The 19,757-nt window shown below is 36.1% G+C and overlaps 1 protein-coding gene across 1 annotated transcript; it reads left to right on the forward strand.

Annotated features, from left to right (window-relative positions):
* Window positions 1-5,563: 5,563 nt before the first annotated feature.
* irak1 (interleukin-1 receptor-associated kinase 1) lies at window positions 5,564-19,192 on the forward strand. The gene is made up of 14 exons (XM_084389369.1): window positions 5,564-5,877; window positions 6,613-6,780; window positions 8,493-8,603; window positions 8,693-8,775; window positions 8,959-9,144; window positions 9,248-9,312; window positions 10,317-10,431; window positions 11,594-11,706; window positions 12,951-13,158; window positions 14,266-14,334; window positions 14,425-14,649; window positions 14,956-15,400; window positions 15,527-15,646; window positions 17,757-19,192. The coding sequence occupies exons 1-14, from the start codon at window positions 5,766-5,768 to the stop codon at window positions 17,852-17,854; spliced, it is 2,118 nt and encodes a 705-aa protein (XP_084245495.1). The 5' UTR covers window positions 5,564-5,765; the 3' UTR covers window positions 17,855-19,192.
* Window positions 19,193-19,757: the final 565 nt, after the last annotated feature.

Genomic DNA, 19,757 nt, shown 5'->3' on the forward strand with positions numbered 1-19,757 from the left:
TAATGTCTCGTCAGGCTGTAGTTGTGTCAAATGCATGGGTTGCTGATGTTTGCGTGCTTTGCGTGCTATTTATTACAGTACTCCGACATTGTCTTTCCTACACATAAAGGTTTCTAAAACCAGGTACAGCACTATTGATGAGGGTCAAACGTTTTAGAAACGTATATATTTTGAATTATGAAACAAAGAAAGGAAAGAAAACCTGCGTACATTTCAACTCAATGCCATCGTGAAATATTTCCATTAGTTTTCTAATCTAAAGTCTTCAAAATTACAAAGAATTAGCTGTCAAAAAGAAGGACTGCACATTATGGCTCCATGCAGCAATTGTTTTTTGCAATATCGGACAATGAGTGTCTTAGTAATTAACTATAATATTATATATATATATGATTAGGATAGAATGAAACTCAATTCTAAAGAAATTTTGAACCAAACTGAGGAAGTTCTTCTTTGTTTATGTAACATTTAGGATTTTACAGAAATTTTACAGCACTTTTTCTGTTCCATTTTCGCTTCTTCTCCTAGATGAAATGCACCTTACTTTTAAAACTATTATTATTATTATTATTTTGGAATTGTGAGAAGCAAACTTTTCTTTTTCTTTTTTTTTGTTGCATATATTGTTTCTAGCATTGCACAGACTTCTGTTTCATGTCCGGAGGTTGTACCTTTCTTCAGATGTATGTTAGCATAGAATGCATGTTTAATGTCATTATAAAGAGCCATACTTTTGTTTAGTTTTGCTTTCTCTGTAAAAAAACACCCCTCATATACTAAATCATAAAATTAGCAAATAACGGCTACATTTCACTCACAGTATTTGATATCACATATTTATGGCCAATAAATATTGTATGGGGGCAAAGGCAGTAAAGTTAGTAAACGTCATGACATTTGACTGTCAAATCTGCTCTAATGCAGACCCACATATTTTATATATATTAAAACCAACTCATTTGGTTATGTATATATATATCAGTGGCGTGCAGTGGTGTTCTGAAATGATGAATGTAAATTCAGATCCCAGTTACACTTAATGTTATCAAATTTTCCTGGTTAAATATTATTTTACATTACATTAAAAAAACAAATACAATTCAATTTTGTATTTTTTTTTTTACATTAACAATGTAATTAATGTTCTATTTATTAAAACCACGTTTAAATCTCATCAAGTTAGTGTTTTAAGCAATTTTACATTTATTCCAAAATAATATGAAAGGCAGTGAATTTGTGAATTGATGTTAAGCCATTCTTTTTTTTACTAGTCAACTTATTTTCGTATCATCAGTCATCGAGCTCGCTAAACACTGTCACAGACACGAAGATGTATCTTTAATTTCACCAAACTGTTCGCTCACTAAAAGCCCCCACAGTCATCATGTTCTCAGGCCACTTCAAGTTTGATTTCGACGTGACATAAAGCAGTGATATCTTAAGTGGCGGAGTTGTTTACTTACTTTTTTGAATTAATCTTCCCAGTAACGCCATCATTTTGTTGATTCTGACAGAACGCGGAACACACACAAAAACAAGAGGCGGGATTTATTGCATAAACCAAACATATCCAATCATTACGCAATGGAGGCATCGCGAATTTCCCCCCATTCGTTCTCAATTCCCCCCCACCGAACCCACCGCACACGCTTAGAGGCTCTGTTAAAAGTCACTGGGCTCGGGGAGACAAGAGAGGTTAGAGGTTATCGCAGACACACACTGCCTGTCCGCTACGCCACTGTATTTATAAATGCATAACCAATCTTCATAGACCCCTGAATCTGATGGCATCACAATTATGAATATTTTATATTCTAGATATTGCAGTTGTTGTTTTGAAATTTGAATAGTCCCAGAGTGAGATGGCTTGCCTTTTTATTCCCCAAAGTATCCCAATCAGTTTTGTCTGTGTGTTAAATCTTATCCATTCATGTTTATTGTGGTTTGGGTGATGAATGTGCATTTCCACCGACATAAATGCTGATACACGTCATAACACTCAGTAATCTTTTCGTCTGTTAGTTCAGCTAGAGGGAGATGTTTTTGATATTTGCGGTCGATAAGGGGTTCAAATGCATGTGAGAGAGAGAGAGCTCACCGGTCCGTTTTTCTCGAGTGTGCTTTAAGAGTAGCCTCTTGGTATCTCGTGTAAAGCAAACGTCTCTAAATGGAGAGATTAAATTAGAATTGACAATCACAAGGAGCATTGCATCTTTTCATTTTCCCCTCAAATATTGCTGAGAATGAAAGTGTCTCCATTCTCTTCCTCCAGGCCCCTTGCTCCCTCGACCCTCACTGGGAAGGGGCACAGAGAACACAAGAGCGTTTCCGCTCGGAAACAAGGGCTATGTAATCATTTCAAGTAGTCAAAAGCAGATAAAGGAAATGGGTTTTCACGTCAGAGGAACGCAGTGGTCTGGTCCTCGCCGTAAAGGCAAACTCAGTTTAATTGCTTGAGGTCTAACAAGAGACCTTAAAGTGTTGTCAAACACCACCGGCTCCGCTCTCCGTCCTCGTCAGAGTTCGAGCGCTCACTTAACCGGCGGCTGACGTTGTGACCTGTCTGCGGTGAACGTCGCCCCGGTCTGACTAAACTCCAGCAGGAGAATGGAGGGAGCAGAATGGATTCCTTTAGCTTGAGCTCTGCAAGCACATTCTCAGCGGTACAGGTTAAGAATAACGCAGACGGAAAGAAACCTCCAGACATGAATTGAAGTCACGACAACTCTTAGTTTTAAAGTGTCGACTCACAAGCTGCATCAGTCTGGCTGAAACAGAAAGGGTAGTGCCTTTATTTTGGGAGACTTACTAAGGTGGTTGAAGTGACCTTTGATTCTAAAGAAACCCCTTTATCCCAACGAAGCAACGCGGAAGGTGAATTCACTCAAATGCTTGGATTTTATTTGGTCATTTTTCATAGGTAGGATGTGCACTGGTGTGTGTGTGTGTGTGTGTGTTTTGTAACTAGAGGTTTCATCGATGTACTTTTTTTTTTTTTCTTCCATCAGCTGGACCTTTGTGCCCACCTAGAAATGATGTATTGTTAAAAACCCTCTGCTTTATGAACTTCTTGCCTTTTGTAGCGCTCAAAGCCCACTGACAAAAATGGAGCCCTACAAATGGGTGAAGACAGAATAAGAAAATTACTTTTATTATTTATATGTTGGTTTGTTTGTTTTATTTTCTTGTTTGTTTGGGTTATTTGTGCCTCTGGCAGTGAAATATGCTTTGGAATGTCCTTGTGTCCCTGTAGCCAAAAATACATGCTATGTACGTGAACATGTATCAATATGCATGATTGCCATTAGAAGATAGGACATTGCTTGCCCTTTACTATTATATATAAGATGTTTTCAAACAGCACTCTCAAGAGCTGAGCCCAAACCACACTAACCGGATCCGAAGGTTTTCATGAGGTATAAAATACTGAATGTGTTTGTTCAATGAAGGCTAGCTGTGCACTTCGGTCTGTTTAATATGAACAGATTTATTTAATTGAAGTATTTGTTTTTTTGTTTTAATGATTTAACTGGTAGCTGAGTTTGGGCTTCATATGCCGCTGTATCAACAATTGTAGTGGCTAGAGTAATTTGTAGATTTCGGTGTTAGATTTATTTTTATTATTAGCATTTTTTTTTTTTTTTTTTTTTTTACATTCTAAATCCAACATTGGAAATAGACCATTTTTATCTTGATAGCAATAGTATGATAGTATACCCAGCAGATCCGATATGAGTTTTTCTTCTTTAGTATGTCTCTTATTTGTACTCTGTTAAACAAGTAGAACCTGAAGTAAAAAGAAATGTACCCTTATTAACTAAAATGCAGCACTTTGAATCGTGCAAGAAGGACAATTTAAAGTCAAATGAAACGGAAGTTAAACTATAAGAAATAGATTCCAGTTCCACCGTGGTAGAAAGTTCATGGTCTATTTAACATAGTCTTGTGCCTTGAAGTTTCAGTAATAGAATTTATCTTTATACTGTAGTTGTATTTTTATTCTGAGTCCTGTGTTTGCCTCTTGTTGGTATTCAGTGCTTTGGATGTATTAAGGATTTATAGAAATCAAGAACATGTTTGCCTTGCTTTATTTTCTTAATTGAGGAGAAAAAAAAAAGGATAACATTATAGGAAGATGTATTTGGGCAATATTGATGATGTAAAAAGCGATAGGATTTTGATGTTTTTCATCCCTGATATGTTGAATGTTTCACAGATTAATGAGTGACGTGTGTTTGTTGGGAAATATTCTCCATTTTAACATAACCGTAAAACAAAACAAAAACTTGGCCTCAAACATAATCTTCCAATCCAAACATGACATTTTATGACAAAAAAAATACTTCAACCTTGACCGGAAGGATGAGTCTAAGATCTGCACTTTATAAAGTATGTTTCCCGGCAGAACACCCATTCACTTTTTGTATGTATTTTTTACCTTTGTCCAAAGCTGTTTTGTTTTCATATTATTTTTTAATTTAGTTTTAAATAAAAGGGATGGGTAGTATGTATCTAAAAAAAAAAAAAATGTTATTTTAACCAAACAATCCTACAGACTAAGTGTCAGTGGTTATTCGCCATCTGCCAAGCTGAGTCCTTGCCTTCCTGAAAGTGAAAAGTATAGTTTGTGTCTACTTTTATAGTACTGTGTTACTGTATCATTTGTTTGCCGTATGTAACAGATACACAATAGTAAACAACATTTACCTGCTCTCTGTCTTTAACATTTATTTCACTCACATCATAAACAAAACACGATGTTAAGTGTTGTTATCATTATAAGACGAGTCAGATTTTGCTCATCATTAGGGCTTTGTTGTCTCTATAATTGAATAATGTGAGAAAAGGAACGTGAATGAAACTAGGAAAAGCACTGATAACCGCAATCTGAAATAGTAATGTTTCATTTTCGCTGGGGGATTTTTTTTTCTCTGAGATTTTTGCAGTTTAACTTCAAACAAAAACGCTTGATTAGATTTTATACTGAGTTCACCTTTAATTATCACTAATAAATGCAACGTAAATATGTTCCAGAGGGGAAAAAAATAGTGTATCGCTGAATCCACCATATTGAAATAACAGCACTTTTGAGCACAGGGGAAATTTACCCTATTACTAAATGTGGAAAAAAGGAAATGGAAGATGTGAGTAAGTTATACGAAGTGGCGAAAGATTTTAAGAACTTAAATACTATGGTGAAGGTGATGACTGTGATTGTTAATAAATGTAATGTGACGTGGGCCTCTGGAAGCGGATATGAACTGCTGACGTTAGAAAGTTGGACGGTAGTCAGTTCAGTTTTCCCCCCGAATATTACAGTTGCTGTTTTTTTATGCTTTATTATCAACAAATAGCATGCACATTAGTAACTTCCATATTACATCAGAACAACATATCACATGCTTCACAATACAATAGAAATGACCAAAAAAAAGGGGAAAATGAAAAGAGAAGAAATAAAAAAAAGCGGTAGTCAGGAGTGCAATCTTTCCGTGCGGTGAAGCTCATGAATATTAAGCAGATGACGCATCCTTACAATAGGTGACGCAATAAATATTTATGAGCCACTGCCAGGCAATCGCCATTAATACGATTCGTGACGGCTGTGGTAGAAGAAAACAAGACCACTAATGCAAGTGACAGCCGCAAGAAACTCCTGTGTTTAAGAACCACGTAAAGCAATATCAGAGCTGATTAAAAGAGAGAGAGAGAGACAGGACTTACACATCTAATAAAGTCAGTTAAAACACCGAGGGTTTTTGAAAATGTCTGGAGCGGAGTTTGACAAGGAGTTTCTGTACAAGTTACCCGCGTGTGTTATGAGTCACTTTACACGGATTATGGACTCACTTTCACACTCAGACTGGATATTGTTCGGTAAGATTAATGTGTTTATCTTTGTTTATAGTGTTTTATTTATTTAACTCGAACACTAGAGCATTAGCGCACTCGCTAACTCACTGTTAGCCATCTGAGCGGTGACGTCAAAAGTTTCTGTTCAGTTTGTGAAACGTTTATTTCTTTACAGCAAGGGTTTGTTTGTTTCGTTTAGTTGTGAATAACTTTTGTAAATCTCTGTAGTGATATTTGTTTTGTTTTTATTAATGTATTCGAGGTAACTAGAATGTTATGCTAAGTGTCATGATTGTTGCCGTGGCCTGATGATTATTGATATTGGAGTAAAATAAACGGGGAAATGAATTAATATGATTAATATGAAAAGTTTGTAAAAACAAAATTTGTTCGGCAGAGGACATGGTTTACTGGTGTTGTTTGGAGCGTTATGTTGTGTCCATTCATTCAGGTGAGATGCTGAGATTTGATAAGTCACATGGCTAAATCACAGCTGTATTTGCTCTTTTCCTCAATGTGGAATCATCTGGGATTGGGAATTAGTTGAAATAAGTTCATTTTTATGGCTATGTTGTCCATTTTTAGTATATCAGCTAGAACTTAATAATGTGATCAGCTACGACTACATAATTAGGATTCTTTCAAGTTTTGGCATGAATGATTCCATATTTGTTATGTTTATTTTATTTTTTGCTGTAGTAATAACTAAGGTATTTTGGTGGAAACTAAACTTAAAAAGTGCTTTTATGTCCATTGCAGCTTCACGGGTAATATCTGATCAGACTGAACTACGCCTTTTGGAACAAAGCCCCAGGCGCACAGACATCCTCATGCACAAATGGGGCTGTCGTAATGGGACAGTTGGGGAATTGGTGCAGATTCTTGAAGGCTTGCAGTGGTTTCGGCCCCGTGATATCATCCTTGAATGTATGCATGGTTTTTTTTCTTTTTTTCTCTCATTGTATGTGTTCATTTGCTTGCTTCTGTTGTCTCCACCACATCTGATGCCCTAACCAGACAGATTATCAGATGTGTTTCGTGGTTGTTATGAAACTCACTTCATCGTCTTTGTTCATGCACTTTATTGTCAAGGAACCCCCAGCGTTTCACATTTAAGTTGTGAATAAGAAACAAGCACAATGCTGTCAAATGTGACATGTCTCTGCTGTGGTCACACACACTGAGAGAGAAAGAAAGAGAATGCAGATATATTTGTTATAATGACTAATTTAATTGCAAATGAGATTGAAATGAAGCTGTCTATACACTATATTTGCTTTAGATTCCCTAAAAAAAATGTTTTTAAGATTTTGTCCTATTTTTGTTGTCTATCTTCATTAATACTATTAGAGCAGTGTTGTTAGTGTTTACTTAAATTATTTCAAATCGTTTTTGGTGATTTAAATAAAGCTGAAATTATATACAGCATTTAATTATGTAAATAAATACACACACAACTTTAGATGTTAGATAAAAATACTAAAATTAAGAGAACTGTAAGGAATAAAAAAGAAAATAGAAATATTGCCTTTGTAACCATCTGAAATAAATAAGTTTAAGTTGAAATATTAAACCTGAAATAAAAATAAATGAAAGCTAAATATAATATAACATGACAAGCACATAACAAAGTGACTAAAACTTAAACTAAATTTAAAATGAAAACTGAAAATTTTAAAATAAAAGCGAATTCAAAATAAATAAATAATATCTATCTATAAATTACAGAAACGTCTGTGTGTCTGTCTGTCTGTCTGTGTGTGTGTGTCTGTTAACCGCATATCTCTCGAACCGTTAGTCCGATGGATTTCAAACTCAACAGGTGTCTCGCTACGGGCACGAGTAAGTGCAGTGCCAAGTTTGACGTTGTTTGGATGAGAAATGCAAAAGATATCGTTAAATATATCATTTTTAGAAGGTTGTGGTTTAAAAATAAACATTCTGACAATCTGTCAGCTACACTGTTTACTTCTGAATATTATAGTTTGGTTCCAAAACGTGATAAATCCATTTTGATTAATTTGAGTAAAAATGTGTTTTCTTTACCAAGAAACCAACAATTACTAAAAACACACACAAAAACTGATTTTGCACGGGCACTTTGCACTGCTCCCTGAATCGAGGCGCTTATTCATTTGTGGTTGTAAACTGAATCTGTAAGTCAGCTATGCTGTTTACTTCTGAATATTATATTTCATTCTGGTGCGCTTAACGTTATCGCTACTGTGTAATAGTAGCCTATGCTATTCACCAACTAAACATATCCTATTCAATGCGTTCACAGTCTCTTTCACCAGCATCATTGTAGTTGCCTATTCACAAACTGTTTGCTCAAGCATAACTTTTTCTCGGAGTTCACTGTGTGCTTTCTACCATGCACAAATAAAAATGTCACTGAACTTTTGCTGTGTAATTGTAACAATGAGCACACACCAAACCAACAATTACTAAAAACACACACAAAAACTGATTTTGCACGGGCATTTTTTGCACTAGTACTTAAATAATACTAAAAAACACCGTATTCTAGATCTGTAATTTTAGAGAAAAAATGTACCAACTGATATATTTCAGTTTTGTGCAATTTATCATAGTTGGATAACAAATCCATTAATGTTCTTTTGTATGCATTTCCAAAGGTAGACGTAAACCGCAGTCTAGTTCGGAGCAGCAGTCAGCTTCAACGGTACCACAAGCCACTGCATGTCAACCCAGTACAGTCAGCTTTGTCAAAGAGTACCCTGTTCACGGTAACATCTTATACTTTCTACAGTGCTTGCTCCTGATGATATCTGTGGTAAAATTATATATTTTTAATATAGCTGTTTTGTTTTTCCAGAAATCAGGCCTCTACCCAAGCCTAGCCCTCCACCGCCCGATCTGGACTCCACTGAGTCAAGAACCTCAAATATAGCGGAAGAGGTGCTTTATTTGATTAAAAAAAATTCAGCCATTAAAAGTATTAATAAAAAAAAGACTTTTTGAGCAGTCACTCTGTTTTTGTAGTGTTGTCTAGGCATTAGTCAGCATGACTCTTCCTTTAGTCATCATATTTTTCTTCCTTTCAGTTTCTTAATCCACTGACACTTTTGTGTTTGTTCACAGTGCCCGTGCAAGAACCGTGTGGATCACCCGCCGCTTTACTCCACTGCGATGAGCTGGCCGTTTGAGGAAATACAGAGAGGCACATGCAACTTTTCCCCATGCAAGCAGATTGGTGAAGGAGGTTTCGGGCACGTGTATCAAGCTGTGATGAGAAACACTGAGTTTGCTGTGAAGAAGCTGAAAGAGGTACTAAAACAAACATCTATGAGAGTTTGCTCGTTGAGTCATTCGGTGTCTCAAACATCCATGTCCTTTTCTCTCTCTTTTTCAATTTGGATGTTCGGAGCAGGACTCTCATTTGGATTGGAATGTCGTGAAGGAAAGTTTCAGGACGGAAGTGGAAAAACTCTCACAGTAAGAAACTGTCTGTCCATCCTCTGCTCCTCTGGCTTATGCTTCCTTCTCTCGTGCTTCAAATCTGTCTTTCCTGATTTGTCTAAAGGCTGCCACACACTACAAGATGATTGAGACTATTTTGGGCCCAATTCTCCCCTTCCGACAATCCTAGGTAAAGTCCCAAATATCTTGATGGTTCTACAGATTATCTTCAGATTTTCCGGTGGGGTGAGGTGTGTTAAGAGTAATTGAATCTGCTCTGAAGAACTTTGAAGAATGTTGAATATTTTTTTATGTGGTGGAATCCTAGAGGACAAACGTGCACACACTCTAGGTTGTCACATGGAATGAAACGATACCCAATCAGAAAGCTGGCTGACGGAAGACCGAAGCATAACACAACCTCATTCAGACTTTTCTGTAATGTTCTGTAAAAAGCAGTCCAAACACTATTATCGCCATTTCTTCTTGCTTGTGGTCTGCCATGTTTGTTTACTCTAAATTCACGTTTGACCCCGTGTTCACAGTCTGGACTTGTTGTTTGTGACTGGAACCTGTTAATGTGTGATGTGCTTGGTCACATTGCGGCACTCCACACACGATGGAAACAAAACTATTAAATCTGGGGTTTTTTTATATTTTTTTATAGTCATGTTTGTGGTCTCTCACATTTTAAAAGACTGATAAGATTTGAAACATCTTTTAGTGTGGGCTAGCCTTCAACCAGCTTTTTTCAATCTGGCTATGAATCATTTATGTTTGTTCAAAAGAAGTGCAGAATGGGACTTACCCGCTTGAAATTTGATTGTTTTTTATGCACAACACCTCTTCATGAGCAAAAAATGAAAGTCTCCAGCCTATCCTCCAAATCTTTTTTGTGGTTAGTTGTCATCCTGTTGTTTCTTCTTTTTTTTTTATGACACATTTTTCAGCCGCACTTTCAAGCCTTGCTTCCTTCAGCTACTATAATGCTCTCATTAAATGTTAAGTAATACAATCTAACATGTTTTCTTATTCCGCAGATACAGGCATCCCAACATAATGGACTTTGTTGGCTACTGTATAGAAGGACAAACTTACTGTCTCATATATGTTTATATGCCGAAAGGCTCTTTAGAGGACCAACTACGCTGTAAGGTGAGTTACCACTTTTGCTAAGGCTCGGCTTCATGATTTAGTATGTCACTTGAAGGCGTAGTTCATTCAAAATGAAACTTCTTTCATCATTTTACTCACCCTCATGCTTTTACAAACCTGAATGACATAATGTGAAAGTGAATATGGGGCAAGGCTGTCAACCACAACAAAAAAAACACACCACTAAAAGCAGTTTGTATGACTCATGTTTTAAGTGTTCTGAAGTCATACGATAAAACTCATTAGCTGAAAATCATCTCCTCTGTCAAATCTCATTTGCAGGCCTGTACATTCAAATATTGTGCATCACAACTTATTGCGCAAAGTTTGACGTCAATGACAAGATATGGCATGTGTCACTATGGTAGTGGTCAGACTGCAGGTAATTGTGGTCCAAATCAGTTTTTTTTTTTTGCTCAAATGTGACAAACAACATGGAATCTGATCTTTTTAATTCTGATTTGGCCACTTCTAGTCCTAAATCTGATACTGGTCAGATGTTTTGCAATGCGACCGCAGTCTGAACCGTCATATCTTAATTCATGCGACTTTTACGCCACTCTAGAGCAACATTCGTCATAATTCTGCGTTCATGGAAATCACTTCAAAGATTTTAAATACCCGAAGTTAAGACAGTTGCGAAAGGTAGTGAGTGAAGGACAGTGATGTGTCAGAAGTTCAGAACTTGTAAGTATTACTGTGACAGCTCTATATACAAACTTCTTTGTTTTTTATATCGTCTGCGCACAGATTCGCTGGCTTGTGGCTTCCGTGGCAGATCACACTATAAATAAACACGGAATCACTTACTTTAATGTCGTCCTTGTTTATTTCTGTATGACAGCGTGCTGCGTGACATCTTTTTATTGTTCTCTTGCACATGCGGGTCAGTTCGGGACCATGATCTGTTCACACTGGAATCTGATATTGGCCACATTTAAAACCACAATGTGAACAGCTATACAAAAAAATAATCAATCTGAGCGATAAATCAGAATTGAGTGTGAACTTAAATCTCACTTGTCAAATCATTTGTCACTAAACAAGTCATTTGTGTTTGGAATACCTTGAAGGTAAGTAAATGATGACACAAGTTAATTCTATGTGATCTAACTCTTTCAAGGCATAGGTCTGTGTTATTCACGATGCTTGTTTCTTTCAGGACAGCAACGCCCTCTCTTGGTCACAGCGTGTTAATGTGGTACTGGGCACTGCGAAAGCTATTCAGTACCTGCATTCTTGCTCACCTGCACTTATTCATGGAGATATCAAGAGGTGAGTGCAAGAACATGTAAACCACATGAACCATACCATTCAAAAGTTTGTGGTCAGTATTTTTTTTTTATTTTTATTATTCTGAAAGAAATGTAATACTTTAATTCAGCAAGAATGCATTAAATTGTTCAAAAATGACAGTAAAGACATTTTATAATGTATGTTACAAATGATTTCAGTAAAAAAAAAAAGAAGCTTTTCTTTTGAACCTTCCATTCATCAAAGAATCCTGAAAAAACAAACGTGTCATGGTTTCTACAAAAATATTACGCATCTCAACTGTTTTGAACATTTAATAATAATACGAAATGTTTCTTGAGCACCAAATCAGCATATTAGAATGAATTCTGAAGGATCATGTGACACCGAAGACTGGAGTAATGATGCTGAAAATTCAGCTTTGCCGTCACAGAAATAAATCACATTTTAAAATATAACAAAAAAGAAAACTGTTATTTAAAATTATAGTAATATTTCGGAATGACTGTTTCGGATACAGTAAAAACTGTATATTTGATCAAATAAATACAGTCTTGGTTCGCATAAGAGACTAGAATGGTAGTGTATGTTTAGGCTCGTTGAAGTTTAGATCTTTAGACTTTTTGAATCAGCAGTGTTTGATCTGGATTATTGTGAGTTCAGTGAAAGTGACAGAAAATGCAGTAATTATGGGGTTTTTTATCTAACTTTTTTTTGCTTGTATACAATTGCAAACAGGTGACTTTGAAATGACTTAGACATTACTGAAAATTCTCTCTAAAAAGCCAAACATCATAGCTTGAGCTTCTGAGAATCACACTGTTGTTGCATAAAGGGTTGGAATCATATTGACCCATTCAACTCAGGGCTTTAGATCAGTTTTCACGTACACAGATTCATTCTCCGCTGGTGCCTTTAGTGCAATGTGAGTGCGGTGACTTCAGGTTTTACAAATGTGATGGGCGCAAAGTACTTTTAGATTGGGATGGGAAATGAAAAACAAAATAACTTCAAGCTTTTGGGTCCGTTCACTTGATTGCTACTGGTTTCGTTAAAACACCAGCACCAGAAAAAGGGACATTTTCAAGCATGAATTCTCACACTAAGATAAAATCAACTGCAGCCCCATTTTTCCTTTTTGTTGAATATATTGTTCACATAAGTCAAATGAATAAAATGCGTTGCAAATTACATTATGTGTTGGTTTCATGTTAACCATTAGGGATGCATCAGGCTTCTTTCACAAACCAGTCATCTTCCCTCAGCTCTAACATCCTTTTAGGGGATCACCTGGAGCCCAAGCTGGGGGACTTTGGATTGGCGCGTTTATGTTGGAGCCCCAGCAAAACCCCAGGCAAAACGTCCACGGTGGCTCAGACTGCAACGGTACGGGGAACTCTTGCATACCTCCCAGAAGAATACCTGAAGGATGGACAGCTAGGAGTGGAGATCGACATCTACAGCTTTGGAGTGGTGAGATGCGTCTTTCAAGACATGCACTGTGAAAGCAAAGTCTCATTGTAGGGATAGTTCACCCAAAAATGAAAATTCTGACATTCATCTTCGGAACACAAATAAAGATATTTTTTATGAAATCTGAGATCTTTCTGTCCCTCCATAGACAGTCTTTTCAACTACCACTTTGAGGTTTCAAAAAGTAAATTCATAAAACTAATCCATATGAATTGAGCGGTTTAGTCCACATTTTCTGAAGAGCCTCAATGGCTTTATATGATGAGCAGATTTAATTTAGGTTTTTATTCACATATAAACGTTGATCAGCGAACTTAAACAAACCTGCTTGACGCTTGAGAACAAACCTCATTGGTTCTTGCTGAAGCTCAAACGTGCTTCGTAACACGAGAATGAACCTCATTGGTTCTCACACGTCAAGCAAACATGATTGAGCTTCTGTTTACCATATCTGACGTGTGCCCTGATGAATGTTTATATGTGTGGATGTAATACAATTAATTCTGTTTACCATATTTGGACAAAAATTTGGACTAAACTGCTTGATTCATATGGATTAGTTTTACGATCTCTTCATGAACTTTTTGAAGCGTCAAAGTGGTAGTTGCGTAGCTCTCAATGGAAGGACCGAAATCTCTCAGATTTCATTAAAAATATCTACATTTGTGTTCCGAAGATGAACGAAAGTCTTACAGGTTTGGAATGATGACAGAATTTTCGTTTTGAGGTGAACTACCCCTTTAATAGCAAAAAGTTATTATAACTTCGACCACCTGATTGTACTCAAGTTCACCATCATCCTCATCAATAATATTCTATTGCAATAACATTCAAGTGGGCTGAGAGCCACAAAAAAAGAACCCATTGTAAATTGAAAATGGACTGAGACTCCATCACACCTAATGAGATTTCAGCTCACTTTCCAGTGTTTCCAAGGCCAATGTAAAAAAATACTTTTTGATCCACTTATGGGTTTTTATTTTATTTATTTTTTTAAAGAAGGACCCACCCTTAATTTGATCATCTTTAATGTTCGTAAACAGATGCTGCAAACGTCTTTCGGCTTTCCATCTTTCATAAAGTAACACAGTTTCTCTCGTACCGCAGGTCATGCTAGAGATACTTACTGGACGGCAGGCTCTTGAGGTCGAAGGCCAATCCAAAGCTGTTTACTTGGTGAGAAGAGCTGAAGTCATATTATAGTAACATTTTGTTAGTGTAGAGTTGGTGTTAATGGCGGGTGATTAAATCTGTTATTTTCCACAGAAAGATCTGGTTAAAGAGGAGGAAGATGATGGGAGAAATTTCAGCAAAGGGAAGCACTCGCGGGAGCTGTCCTATGCTCACGCAGCGGAGAACATCTGCAGGAAACATCTGGATCCTCGATTAATAACTAAAGACTCACCTAACCCTCATGGATCAATGGAAATTTCACAATTGGCATGTCAATGTTTGGAACGACGGAGGAAGAAGAGGCCTCCCATGAGAGAAGTAGGAGAATCTATTCAAATGCTATTTGTTTGTAATAAGTTATTTTAAATAGAATAAAATATTTCACAATATTAATGTTTCTACTGTATTTCTGATAAAGTAAATGCATCCTTGGTGAGATGCTTCTTTCAAAAACATGAATTAGATCTTAATTACTCCAAACTTCTGAACTTTTTGAATGGGAAGTAGTCACGAAATATATTTCTGGCTAACAATTGGACATTTTTAGAAACAATAATACCCCTTCATAATAATATGTTTTAGTTAGAATTATAGACTTATTCTGGCTCTATTGGTGTTTTATAGGTGTTCAAAGCACTTCAAGATGTGCATTCAGGGTTGAATACCTCTGGCAGATCGACCATGGTCGGAATATCTCCTGAATCATCTCACCCATCCACCCCTGAGCCTCTGCGCTCCGACAACAGCTCCCTGGACTCTCTCGCCCATCAGTTCTCCAAACTCCACCCTCAAGAGAACACATACCCCTGCCTTCACAAGCCTATCTTTCCCACCTTGGCCTCTGAAATGACTCGGTCTAGCTGCTCCGAGTCAGAGTTGAATGCTGAATCATGGGCTTCACATTCCTCTGGCATGCCATGTGAATCAGATGAGAGTCAAGGCTTCTCTCAGTACTTGACAAGTCACTGTAGCAGACCTGAGTCGCCGTCATGTGGGGCCTGTGGTGTTCAGAGCACTAAAATAAGCAGTTCTTTAGAGGAAAACCCATCACAGTCCAGTCCGAATGAAGGTAATATTTGTTATTTAAACCGATAGATTAGGAACATCATAAATATTTAAATAAGCATTTTTTTGAATGTATGTTGTTATATCTTTCTGCTGGTCCGTGTTTCATTCTCTGTCTGAATCTTTACAGATTTTTCGGACCAGAAAGTGTTTATCAACCCTGTGAGGCAGCGACTGGTTGATAAAATAGAGCTTTATGAAGAGGGGAGGATTTTAACTTCTGATCTGCTATCATCAGGAGACTCGTTATGTAAGTGTCCAAATCAATTGTAAATGGATTCCACAACTGTATACAAACAAATGTTTGGTGGGGACAGTTCTGGGTTCTTCAGGTAACACGTGAAGCTGCTTTAAAGGGATACTCCACTTTTTTTGGAAATAGGCTCATTTTACAACTCCCCCAGAGTTAAACAGTTGAGTTTTATCATTTTGGAATCCATTCAGCCGATCTCCGGGTCTGGCGGTACCACTTTTAGCATAGCTTAGCATAATGAATTGAACCGGACAAGACCATTAGCATCTTTCTCAAAAAAATTAACAAAGAGTTTCGATCAAGAAACTTTGCTGCAGTACCATGAGTCCAGCAGGCTTAATGATATGACGCAGCGCCTGATAATAGTCCCCAGCTCGGTAGCCTATTATCAGGCGGCATGCGCTGCATCATATCATTACGCCTGCTGGACTCATGGTACTGCAGCAAAGTTTCTTGATTATTACGCAGGAATGAGAGTATAGTTCCTAGCCATATCAGCCTAGAAAATCGCAACTTTTCATTTTCCGTCGGTTTTAGTACACGATTTAACTACAGAAGAGTCAAGTTTTAAATAGGAAAAATATCGAAACTCTTTGTTAATTTTTTTGAGAGAGATGCTAATGGTCTTGTCCGGTTCAATTCATTATGCTAAGCTATGCTACAAATGGTACCGCCAGACCTGGAGATCGGCTGAATGGATTCCAAAATGATAAAACTCAACTGTTTAACTCTGGGGGAGTTGTAAAATGAGCCTATTTCCAAAAAAAGTGGAGTATCCCTTTAAGAAGGAATTTCATTCAAGCTGAGCTGATTAATGACCCATGTAGTATAGTCATGGATGTTGGTTATCATGAACGCATCTGTTTGATCGGTACTTTGAATGCATCAGGTCACAAATTGCCATTTATAACTTAAAGCGCTACTGTAGTGACAAATATAAGGCCGAATACAAGACCCCCATTATCTAACCAAGCCCAGTAAGCAATAGACACATTTTGTATGTATTATTTGAATGCTTTCAACAAACTGATACACGTCCAACAAATACAATTGAACAAATACTATATATATATAAACTCAGCAAAAAAGAAACGTCCCTTTTTCAGGATACTGTATTGTATATATAATTTTGTAAAATCCAAATAAACTTTACTGACCATTATTGGAAACGGTTTAAACAATGTTTTACAATGAACCATAAAAAATTGCACCTGCGGAAAAGTCCTTAAGACACTAAGAGTTTTCAGACGTTAGGCAGGAAAGGTCACAGTTCTAACTTGGGACGCTAAAGAAAGCTTTCTACTGAATCTGGATAAACACCAGGAGAAAGATGGCTAGGGTCCCTGATCACCTGCGTGAACATGCCATAGTCCTGCTGCAGGAGGCATGAGGACTGCAGATGTGATCAGAGCAATGTCTGTGATGTAAGACGCCTAAGACAGTGCTTAATGGGAGACAGGAAGGACAGCTGATCGTCCTCCTAGTGCCAAGCCACATGTTAGACGTTAGAGAACTTGCATGTCTATGAGGATGAGGTGCACCGTAGTACTTTAAGCAGCTGTTGGTCACACAACATGCTGACTGTTACATTTGATATATTTGATATTGTCCAGAGACTCATTATTGCATTTCTGTTCGTTAAATGTCTGTGAAATTTGTTCACTTTATGTCTGTTGTTGAATCTTTTTATGTTCATACAAATATTTACAATTTAAGAAGTTGAAAGTGAGAGGAAGTTTCTTTTTTTTTTGGTGTGTGTATGTTTGTGTGTGTGGAGCTCATGCATTTATTAAAGCCACAAATATTTCATCACTATAAACCACTTCATTATAATTTTCATTAGCATTAACAAACATTATTCAGTGCATAACAGATTAGTTCTGCAGAGATGACTTAAGGCTTCTTGTCTGAAGGACTCAGTGCAGTTTCTTGTTGTGACGTTATAATAATTTAATCTACATAACAAATGCAAGTTACTTAATATTGAGTTAAAAAGACGGAAGAGGATCTTTCCAAAATGTGTTGAGACAAAATTTTTTTGTGCTTATAGAAGTTACCTGTTAATTGAATTTAAATAATATACATACATATTTTCATTATTTTGTAGACCGAGGGATGAGTGCTCAAACAAGGGAGCCAGAAGAGAGTGATGAGTTTGCAAGTGAGACATCTGGAATCAACATGCAGTCACCGGCTGCAGTTTAACACTGGCTGTTTGGCAGAAAGCGCCCAACAATTGTTCAAATATTATACAAAATATTCATGAATTATGGTATTATAATCTTTATGGTACTTTTTTTTTTTTTTACGGTTATGGTAGAGAAATTACCTCCATAAATACCTCGACCAAAGGTATTTTTTTATTTATGGTAATGGCAAGTGAAAAGTGGTACGGATAATGAAAGCTCTGAAGTTGTGAACCTGTGAATCTTGAATGAAAGATATAAAAGTGCATAATTTATTGTTATACGCCTGTTATTTTGGCGATCTAATGTCTTGTCTGTTGTTTTTGGCTTAGTTCTCAGTGGCAAATGGCTTTTTTATAGCATAAAGTCAAGTGTATGGTTTATGGTTAAAACACCTACATACTATTTAACATTAATGACTCATCTATTTCTATGGTACTAACTAGTGATTGTTGTATAAATTGAATTAAACATTTAGCCTGTGCAGTTTTCATTATGCACATTTTATTTTTTAACTGTCAGCAAACCAACAGCAATAATATAACAGCTTTACGTGAAACGCAGCATACGTTTCCATCAGAGTATTCAATATTTCTACATTTAGCCCATTGCTTTTTAAAGATCCAAAAAGCTTCTTTTGATTCACACTCTTAATTTTTGCTTATGTTATTATTTATTGTAAACACTGACTTGTAAAAATGTTTTTACTTGAAAAAATGTTTTTGTATTGAAATCTGTTTTGAAAGTTTAGATCATTTATCAAAACACTGGGTTTTTGTGAATGGAATATAACTCTTATGCGAGAGTGTTATGCTATTTACATGAATTATATTATTATTAGATCATTTTTTTCATGCAGAGATCATGAATATTAGAGAAATCATTATGTAAGATTTACTGGAAAAATTGCTGTTTTACCGTAGTTTGTTACATAATACACATATATATATTTTACCTTATTTCTGTATGTATATATTCTATAATAGATGTTTCTATGTCCCAAGGGTTGTTTTTTTTATTACATTTCCACCTTTTTATATTCTTATTATTATATGGAGATCACATTAAAGATCACAAAACTAGCAAATTTTTTCCCTTAATTTATTTTTGTTCCCTTTTCCCAGACCCAAACTTTCAATCTGATGACATGTTTAAAACTATGACAAGTGAAATAAAACATTTCAATATTTATGTGAAACTTATTCATATTTTTTTTTTTAAATATATAGATGTAATTTACACTGTTAGAGATATACGGATTATGTACATGTATTTAGATAATTCATTTATATTCTACATTCTAATAACTCTTTGTATTTTATTGACTTTGCTCAAGTAAATACATTAAAAACGTGTGAAAAAAGTTGACAATTCAAGGTAAATATCATTTGTGGGTAGAATATTTTTTTGCACGTGTGCAATCAAGCAGTGATTTTGTCAAATTGCGCAAAAAGACAACAGGGCATAGCTGTGGAAAAAAACTAAACATGTACATTCTAATTCAAACTATAAAGTTTTACAACACACTATAAAATGTATGGTATTTGGGTGTAAACCAGTAATCTATTCCAGATTGCAGAGCATATGGTTGATGAGTGAATGAAATGTGATGGTAGGATTTTTTTATTGAACAAAAAATATAATGGCATTCATAAGTGCCAAATAAATAAGCAAGACACACCAATACAATTTGGGAAAACAATGTACAAATGAACAAAGACGGATCTTTTCATTCATCTTCCAAAAAAATTAGTCTCATAGCCTATCATCCCAGCAAATTTCCTAGCCGGTTTACTATTCATAGCCTATATGACAGAACATTGTTGCAAAGATTATGTTTAAATACAGAGAAATACAGTTTTGCCTTCATACACTTATTCAATTTATGGATAAAGAATTTACCCAAAATCAACAATTATGAA

The sequence above is a fragment of the Rutilus rutilus genome (assembly GCF_951802725.1).
Source record: "Rutilus rutilus genome assembly, chromosome: 19".
In the NCBI taxonomy this organism is placed as follows: domain Eukaryota; kingdom Metazoa; phylum Chordata; class Actinopteri; order Cypriniformes; family Leuciscidae; genus Rutilus; species Rutilus rutilus.